General features: G+C 47.4%; 1 protein-coding gene across 2 annotated transcripts; it reads left to right on the top strand.

Annotated features, from left to right (window-relative positions):
• The first annotated feature begins 1815 nt into the window (after positions 1 to 1815).
• On the top strand, positions 1816 to 7560 carry LOC100835122 (IRK-interacting protein). 2 transcript variants are annotated; one of them, XM_003572316.4, is made up of 3 exons: positions 1816 to 2037; positions 3627 to 4794; positions 5851 to 7560. In XM_003572316.4, exons 2-3 carry the CDS (start codon positions 4522 to 4524, stop codon positions 7360 to 7362), a joined length of 1785 nt encoding a protein of 594 aa, XP_003572364.1. In that variant the 5' UTR covers positions 1816 to 2037; positions 3627 to 4521; the 3' UTR covers positions 7363 to 7560. The 2 variants fall into 2 exon arrangements, with proteins under 2 accessions (XP_003572364.1, XP_024316420.1); XM_024460652.1 differs by lacking the exon at positions 3627 to 4794 and having other exon boundaries at positions 2014 to 2037.
• The last annotated feature ends 2396 nt before the right edge of the window (positions 7561 to 9956 follow it).

Raw genomic sequence — 9956 nt, 5'->3', positions numbered from 1 at the left:
ATATCTCCCCCATGGGTTGCAGAACACTCACCATCTCCTCCATTGTTCTTCTCCTCTTCGTTACGTACAGAAGCATAGTAAGCAGATTTCACAGTAAAAATGCCCTTCGAGTCGGGATGCCAAGCTATTGTGTCACTGAAGGCCGGATGAACAGGGATCTTCAGAATCAACTCAACATCCTCCTCCCAAAAAAGTTGTCTGATAAGGCCCACATTCCATCCACCATTAAAAGGATCCAAAATCTCTGAAACCATCTGAAGTTCACTGTTCCTCCTCGGGGCCATTAGGCGCCTGGAGTTGTTTCTCGGCAGCCAAGAGTCATCCCAAATATTAATAAAACTGCCATCGCCGACACGTCAAATAATTCCAAGTTTAAGAGTATCGATTCCCTTCAAGATGCTTCTCCAAGTATAAGAAATGCCCGGCATTGGCTTGGCATCCAGCAGGCCTGACTTAGGGAAATAGCGAGCTTTGAGAATTCTAGAGCAGAGAGAATTTGGATTTTGCAGCAACCTCCAACCTTGTCTAGCAAGCATGCCCAGATTAAAAGAGTGGATCTTTCGGAAACCGAGGCCCCCGACATCCTTACTTCTAGTGAGTTTTCTCCAACTTAATCAATGCATTGAATTGTCCTTATCCTGATGGTTCCACCAATAGTGGCAAATCATGGTGGAAATATCATCACAAATCCCCTTCGTAATATCAAAGCAACTCATCCTGTAGGTCGGAATGGATTGGGCCACGGCCTTAATCATGATCTCTTTTCCTGCTTTGGACAAAAGCTTCTCCTTCAACCCTTATGCGATTCCACACACGGTCCTTCAAGAAATTGAAAACCTTCTTCTTTGATTTCCCCACATGGACTGGCATACCTAAGTACCTGTCATTCATCGTTTCTTTTTGGATTGACAAAATTTCCATGATCTTTCCTCTACCTGCCCCTCCCGTATTTGGACTGAACATGATGACAGATTTGTCTTTGTTGATCACCTGTCCAGAGAAGCACTCATACAACCGAAGGACTTCTTCAAGGTCAGTCGCGTCGCCCTCCTTAGCTCTACACAAAATGAGAGAGTCATCTGCAAAAAACAGATGTGAAACACGGGGGGCAGAGCAGCAGATCTTGATCCCTCCAATCAGCCCATCTCACTCTGCTTTGTAAATGAGGGTAGAAAGACCTTCGGCGCAGAGCAAAAAGAGGTATGGGAAGATTGGGTCCCCTGCCGTAGCCTCCTAGCCGGAGTGACTTCTTCGGATGGATCCCCATTCAATTTCACCCTACAGGGCAGCGACGCACTTTAAAATCAAGTTAACAAATCTCTCGGAAAAGTCAAGTTTGGAAAAACTACACATGCACTGCATGTACACACAAGGCACAACAACCATTCGAGCGGGCCAGCATGCAGCAGAGCATGTGTGTGGAGATGGAACCGAGGCAGCAGGAAGCGCAGCTGCGTGAGCAATGCTTTGCTTTGCCGTGTAGCGGTTCGTCGGGAGCGAACAAGCCAAGTCTAAACATCTCAGGCCTCTGGAGAGGACAAAACGGCCGCAGTGAAGCCGAACCGAGGAGTAAACCAGGGAGACGCTGCGTGCCTTGGCATCTTCCTTCCCGTCAGTATCCGTAGCCGCATCTTCTCCCGCTTCTTCCCGCACCTCGTGTCGACCCCAGCAGGCAGCAGCACTGGACGACCCGACCCGATCGGCCGGTCGTCGTGGTGGGCATGGCCACGGGTCCACGAAAAGGAAGCCGCACCACACGCGCGCGCCTGCTGCCCTTCTTCATCACGCGGCGCTCCAGTGCTCCAAGTCTCCAACGCAACCCTGCCCGGCTCTGCTTCTTCCAGGCCGAGGCGCGCATCGCTTTCGCCTTTCGGCCTGGGCACACACACACAGTATTTGCTTTTCGAAGAGTCCGAGAGGCCTCTGCCCTGAAATTTGAATGATGGATTGAGTGCCAGCGTGCGTCGTGCAGCTCAAGTGCGCAACCCGAAAGAATCCTCGGAGCACGCAGGCACGCGGGCAGGCGCGATGATTTCGGTAATCAAATCTGGCTTAACATCTCGTGTGTGTGTGTTGTTTTTGCAGAAGGAATTCTGGACGTTTCGTAGATAGAGTACTCCGTTAAACACAAAGCAGAGCCATACCAAGAGACCACTGCACGAGCTACGTACCGCTGTTGCACTGACCGGAGCACCCATGCCACTCACAATCACATCATGGTCGTGGGGCACTTGTGGCAGACAATTGGAGGGGAGTGCTTCGCTTCGTCGGTGCGATTGGAGTACTACGTATTGGCGCCTTCTCGTTGAATGCCACGGCCACGACGAGCTTCGCTCGCTCGGGCGGCGAACAGTGTTTCTGTTGGGCTCGTGATCACCTGCGCGAGCCCCTAGGACTGGACGCTGCTGGAGATATCTTCTCGGCTGGACTGGTGGTTGGCATCATGTGGGGTTTATAACAAACTGAATCAAACAGTATTTTTTAACAAAAAACCGAGGCAGCAGGATAATCATCAAGCAAACAACCTCATTCCACCTAGAACACCTCCCAGATTCTGCATGCCTGCTGATCCTGCTGCTGATACGTTCTTTTGGTCCTCAGCTCGTGTCGCGAGGCGAGGCCAAAAGGCATGGAAGTACTTTGCCAATCTTGACTCAGGCCTCACGTGGAGGCTGGACACTACTTGGATGATTTACTTGCATGATTTCAAGTTTTTTATTTACTTGCATGATTTCAGGTACCTCCCTCCCTTCCATCAAATTTGGCACATAAAGTCTGAGTCAGGTTTTTGTTTAAATGAATTGCAGTGTTGTGTGGGCTGCTGAATCTGTATGGACAATTCTCATGAATTACAATCCTACATATCAAACGATCTACTCTTATATACTTCCTAAGATACATAAAAAGTGTTGTCCATTTTATACTAAGTATACAAATTGTGTACTAAGTGGACGACACTTTTGATTCAAAGGGAGTAAGAAAATGATTCCTAAGAACATTAATCCTTCAGATTTCTGTGGAGTCAAGTCTCGTTGCATCATTGCCTTGTGATAGCTACTCTAGGAGGAGGACGGGTGTACGTTTGAGAGCAACAACGGGGTTACTACTACAGTACATGACGCTGAGAGCAACCGGCTTGTACACATTAACCAAGGAGTCGATTGGTAAGATGCACATCACAATAAATGGCGCGTGTCCCGTTGGATAAGTGTTGGTTAGGGCGCTTTCGCAAAGCTCAATTATTGTTTCATTCTCAACCCAGCCACTACTAACTTGCGGCAGCCTGCATGATTGTGTTTCGGCAGGGACTAACAGCTTAAGACCCACACCTTCCTAACTTCCAACGGAATATAACATCTGCAGAATCATCTGAAATTTACTTCTGAATCACCCAGAATTCTCACTTCTTTTGGAGTAAAATCTGCAGTCTGAAATGAAAGAGCATAATTTACTACGAGTACTCCAGTACTTCAGTTTCCAGTCCGAGTGTATTTACCTAGTGAGTGTATATATCCAAAGCTTTAAAAAGTGACTGAAATTTAACTTAGCAGCAGCAGATTAATATTCTTTAGGGAGAATTTTCACTGATCTCTGTTCTGAACATTGCTACTGCTTCTGACTGACAGTGACACCTCGTGGATCAGTACTGCTGTTTAGTGCAGAGGATGCCGGTGATTCCTGAAGCTCACATACCCCAGACGCCCAGCGCCGAAAGGAAAGTGAATCGCACGCAGGCAGCGGCAGCACGGGCAGGACTGCCATCATCAATCAGCTCGATCGCTCACCCGCTGCAAATCTGTGGGAGCCATGTGGCCGTGCTTTGCCTCTTCTGTTCCCTGTGGCCTGTGCTCTCTGTCCCGGCCACTTTGCTTTGCCGCTGAATTACGACATCTACGGCTGCAAACAGTCCGTGTAACAAAACTTCAGCAAGTAGTGAAGCTTGCAGTGCACAGCACGGTGTTCAGCATTCTGCCTATTCTACGCACTGGAGCATGCCCAGCGACAAAAAGTATATGAGAGAGAGGCTAGAGCTAGAGTAACAGCACTGTTATACAGGAAGTATTAAGATAAGATTGCTCAACATTCTTTGTTTTCCTTTCCTTTTTAAATAGATATATAGATGCCAGCGTGAGCATCTATCATCTGTAAAGCTATTGTCTCCCATGTGCCTTTTCTCGTTCTGGCGGCACTTCTATATAGTCCAGCCTCCTCTCTCGACACCCCCAACATCCAATCAAATGCTGGTCCTGCATTGCATTACATTGGTACCAGTACCCTGTACCCATTTACGTACTGTACCAAGTATGATTACTGTGCAGTACTAATTGTAGTTGTACAAAATACACATGAGATACACAAACTGGCACCTGTAAGTTTTCTCCTTTTCAAACAGAGCATACAAGAAGCCAGTATTCCTTTCTTCCCTCTCCTCCTCCAGTAGTAGCCACAAGTCCTGCACAAAGCCAAAGCCAGAGACTCGACCTTTGACCCGCTCCTCGCGCCGTCGCCGTCGGCGAGTCCATGGCCGCCGCGGAGACCGCCTCCGCCTCGTCGTCCTCCTCCTCCCACCCTCCCATGCCCGCCGCTTTCCCGGCCACGCGCCAGGAAATCCAGGCGGCCATCGCCAAGGCCACGGAGCTGCGCGCGCTCCACGCCGCGCTCCTCCAGGGCGGTGCCAATGCCGCCTTCGCCAGCGCCGGCCGCAGCCCCGCCGTCATCCGCGTGCCGCCCGCCGCGTCGCCTGCGGTCCCCAGGGCCGCCGCCGTCGCCGAGGACTACCCCGTCTTTGCCCCGGTGAGCAAGCTCTGGACCTCTTCGCAGTACTCCTACCCTGCAATCATGTGTGATTTGGGCACCGTTTCTTGGTCCATGGAGCATGTGTGTGTGGAATATAGTTTGTTTGGTGCTATATTTACCTTATCTGTCCGACTGTCCCCAGTGCTAAAAGTTTCACATTTCTGCATCTGTCTGTCGTGATGGTAGGTAGTAGCTGCAGGATTTGCTTGTTCTTATTGTGAGGCTGTTCTTGTGTAGGTTGGTAGGCCACCAATGTTAGCTCATACTTGACAAGCGCGTTTTGAAATTTAGCTCTTTTTTTGTTGATGCACCTTGATGGAAATGGAAGCAAAAACAGTGTGCTTAAACTTGGTTCGTTGATTGGATTTTGCTAAGGGCAAGCTCTGGCTTAGTTGGCATGGTGAATGACAGGTTTTACTGTCTGTGGGTTTTCGGTTACCGGGGCCAGGTTGGAAACAACCTAGAAAAATATGAAGATTATTTCCTTCTACGCATACAAACTGCAAGGGTCCTTTTTAGAGTGCCTAGACTGTTTTCCCTCTGATTTAGAGCAGCCTATTTGTGCCAATTGGTTAATGAACTAACTTCCCGGCAGTGTAATACATGTACTAAAATCATTACTACAGAGTACCAAACTGTTATGTTGGCTGTAAATGATGTTCCGGTACAAATTTCAAAGTGGGAACCATACTGAATCATAGTGCTCCCAGGTTGCTAGGTTGGCTGTAAATGTTGTTCTGGTACACATTACAAAGTGGAAACCATACTGAATCATAGTACCAGGTTGTTAAGTTGGTTGTAAATGTTGTTCGGTTACACATTACAAAGCAGGAGCCACTAGTACTTGAAACAGTCATTGACAAACTAGGGACCTGCAAACTTATGCAGAGTTGATTAACTTGATTTTAGCATGTCTTTAATAAAATGTTACACTCTTACTCGAACTGTGTTGTATCTTGTTGGTACATCATCTTTTCATGAATGACATTCATTTTGCTTTGTCAATCGTCTTCTAACATTCAAACTTGCTGCTTGATTGATGAATTACCTCAGGCTTATAGTGAAGAGCCTTTGGGTGGAATGAACTACATCCGTCAAGACAACAGGAGCCTATCTGAGAACTGGAGCGGAATTGGTTTAGACCATGAAGGTCCGGAAGATGAGGTGGCATTCTCGGATCTCGACAATCACAACACCTTCTCTTCATCAAACAGCGAGCTTCACTTCTCATCATCAAACGAACATATGCGGAGCAGAATCACACGAAGAAACCATCCTTCTTCCTTCCTTCATCCTGCTCTCTCTGCCGACAGTTTGCTTAAGTCAGCCAGCAGGAGGACAGATTTGGCAGAATCAAAGGCTGTGACGACTTGCAACGCCTGCAAGCCTGCAACAATCAGTAGGGCCGCTGATACCGATGCCAATGCTCTGAAGAACCTCAGCAGCGAAGCGCCACTGTCGAACTACAACCCCTCTGTCAGCTCACGGACAAGGCAAAAAGGGACACACATGCTTGCATGGCTCTTACCAAAGTCAAAGAGGAAAACGAAATCAGACATGTCACCGAACACCACCGAGTGTGAGAACATGTCGCAGCTTCTGAAGGAGTGGGGAGTGTTTTCACTAGAATCTCTGAAGAAGGAGCTTGCTGAGGCCAATGAGCACAGGGACGCTGCTCTACAAGAAGCTGGAGAGATGAGATCATCTTTGGGAGAGCTAACTAGCAAGCTGCTGGGCTTGGAAGCATACTGCTCTGAACTGAAGAAGGCGCTAAAGAAAGCGACAAGCACGAAAAGCATGCATTCGCACTCAAAGAGATCAGCTAGATCATCAGGCATCAGTAGAGACGATTCATTGCCCGTCAGTCACGAAGTAATGGTGGAAGGGTTCTTGCAGATAGTATCGGAAGCCCGTCTTTCCATCAAACAGTTCTGCAAGGTGCTCATCCAACAAGTCGACGATGCCGACAACGGACTGTCAGATAGGCTAAATGTACTCCTGCAGCCATATCAGCTCGCACTCACTGAAAAGCCCTCAAAACTCATACTGTATCATCTTGAAGCACTCATGAACCAAGCAATGTACCAAGACTTCGAGAACTGCACGTTCCAGAAGAATGGGTCGCCCAGGTGCCTGGACCCAAAGCAGGATCTCCAGGAGAACTTTGCGTCGTTCGTGGCGCTGCGCAACCTGAGCTGGAACGAGGTCGTGAAGAAGGGCACCAAGTACTACTGCGAGGACCTGAGCCGCTTCTGCGACCAGAAGATGAGCTGCATCGTGTCGACACTGAGCTGGTCGTGGCCGTGGGCGGAGCAGCTGCTGCAGTGCTTTTTTGTGGCCGCCAAGTGCATCTGGCTGCTCCACCTGCTGGCCTTCTCTTTTGACCCGCCACTGGTGATACTGCGGGTCGAGGAGGACCGGGCGTTCGACCCGTTGTACATGGAGGAAATCCAGGTCGAGAGGCAACGGCCGCGGAACCCGTCTCGGGTAAAGATCATGGCGATGCCTGGGTTCTACGTCCAAGACCGGGTGCTCAAGTGCAGAGTAATCTGCAGATACAGCTAGTCCCGCCGCCCCTTGTAGTACAATGCTTGGTTAGCTGAGATGCCTCAGTGATTTTGCTTTGACTGATTGTTGTTAGTACTAGCATGATGTAGCATCTGTTTGTATGTTAAGTTGCAGAAACATACAGCACTGTCAGAACGAGTTTTTTTTTTTACCAAACACTGTCAGAACGAGTTGGTTCGCCTTCCCATCTGCAAAGATGTACTCTCTCCGTCCCACATTTCGAAATATTACATATATCTAGACGATTTTTAGGCATAAATACATCCATATTTGGACAAATTTGAGACACTTAATATGGGAGGAGGATGGGAGGAGGGAGTATTTTTTGTGCAAATTCTAGACAGGTAGATTCCTCCATTTTAGGTCTGTGACTAGGAAAACCTCGGTAGCTCACCTCCTACGATTAAGGTTCGGTAGATTCGTGAGGGCGGTGCGGAGTCCGTCCCTGGATAGATATATCTACCTTTAAACAATTTGAGACAAGTAATATGAGTTGGAGGAAATATACTATTCAGGCAAGGGACCTGCTGGAGTCCGACGGGAGAGAGCTAGCCTGGATCGGCAACGGCGAGGCACGGAGGGTTTTGAGATCAGACATCAGAGAGCCCATAACGCGACGCCGTGCTTAATCAGCGGAGGAGGCCGGCACCGGCAGCGATTCAACCCAGAATCATGGTTAGTTTGAACTTTGAAGATACCAGTTCTATTTAGATTACTAGAATCAACTGTCCTCTTTCCTCTTGCGCCAAATCTCTTCCTCGAAATCCTGAGGGCAATCACATCTCGCGAGTGCGCGTGCGACCACTAGTTGGATACATGATGATAGCCGGATTCACGCGATAGGTTGCCCTAATTAAATACTCCCTCCGTTACATAATTCTTGTCGAGGTTTCTGTTCAAATTTGAACTAAAATAACTGGATTACCTAAACCACACACCAACCACAATGCCATGCATCTGCTGAACTTACGGAATTTTGTACATATAGCTGAAATGAACATGCGTTGTAACGGAACAACAAAATAAAATGATACATTCAAAAACATGCATCAAAACCTCTCTTTGCTCTTCTTTAACGATCACCAAATATCCATTTAATTTTTTTTCTTCCGAAGATTGTGTCTCTATACTCTAATCTCTCAAAATAGAACAATACACTTTCTTTTGAAAATTATATAACATCACCCGGTCAAAGAAGTTTTGAGACGGAATCACTTAATTCTTTTAGTTCTCTCCACTATCTCACTTCACCCGTTAAAACAAATAGTTAGAAGGGACAACAACTTTATGTTTTGGCAGCTGGATGTTCTCTCTACTATGTCCTAGGCGCCGTCACCATTCTCTCTCGCAGTCTGTCTCATTAGCTTCTTCTAACAATTCGCCATCTCCTCGTGTAATTTAGCCATAGGAGGAGGCGGCCGTGGCTGGGAAACGAAAGAGGGGACCAGCCGTGGCCGCGCCTAGGAGACAGAGGGGACGGCCGTGGCTTCGGTTCCTTGCTCGATGGGTGCCCGATTGGGTCTCATCTTCCGACTCCCGTAGTGTTTCGTTGGAGCGATCTTTTTCTCGTCAGATTCGGAGTTATTGCCCGACTCTCGTAACAATCCCGCTGGCGATGGATTCCCTCGCGGAGTTCAAGTCCAATTCGGTGCAGGTAACGGGCTAGCCGGCTTAGTAGTTCCAGTCTAATTTGGTGCAGTTAACGGGCCAGCCGGCTTAGTAGGCCTAATATACATATAATTTTAGGGGTCCACAAATATTTGAGAACTTTGACAGACGACGGTGAAAAGAACGGTCCGTATATTTTAAATAGGCATAGACTCTCGAGGAATAAACACGTCCGTGACTCTGTATGAAGACCGGAAACTATTAAGCATCCAGTTCAGTTATTGTCGTGCTGACTGACGCAATGCCCAGGATGAGTGTAGCTAAAGAGAAACACCCAACAATACTCAACCTCGCTCTAGTCCCCTTATCTGAAACTTAAACCAGGATAACTAAAGAAACCAAAACACACCAGCCTTGACCAGGAAAAAAACATCCGACATCTCATCATTAAGTGACTCAAATTTGCCCAAATATGAATGTATCTATACTTAAAATGCGTCTAGATAGATGTAATAGAAATACAATTAATATGGGACGAAGGAAGTACATCATAGTACATCCTGACCTTACAGCACCCTGTCTAACCCGCCCACTTGTCCCGCTAGACACTTCAGACTTCAGATGTCAACCGTAGCAATATCCGCACTGGTGGTCTCTCAAGCTTCTCTTCCGTAAACCAGCGCGATCAGACACATTCTTCATAATCGATTGTGCCTTAGTCTAAGTTACTACTTCCATAGTGGGTAATCTCTATGGGGAATCGTGCTTTAATTTTTCAAAGCATTAAATATCTTGAATAAAAAAAAGGAAATTTGCTCTGATATAATTTGCTCTGATATAGAGTATAAGCTGACTATCTTGACCCACCCAAGTGAAATTACGACGGATAACTAGATTGGCATGTAACTTATGTGTGGTGTCATGTATTGTGTCATTAATTATGTCATAGACTCATCTTGTCTTCATTCGTGTGATGTTATGGT

The sequence above is a fragment of the Brachypodium distachyon genome, chromosome 3, assembly GCF_000005505.3.
Source record: "Brachypodium distachyon strain Bd21 chromosome 3, Brachypodium_distachyon_v3.0, whole genome shotgun sequence".
Lineage (NCBI taxonomy): Eukaryota > Viridiplantae > Streptophyta > Magnoliopsida > Poales > Poaceae > Brachypodium > Brachypodium distachyon.
The sequence above is the reverse complement of the archived record's forward strand: the minus strand, read 5'-3'. Positions and strand labels throughout refer to the sequence as shown.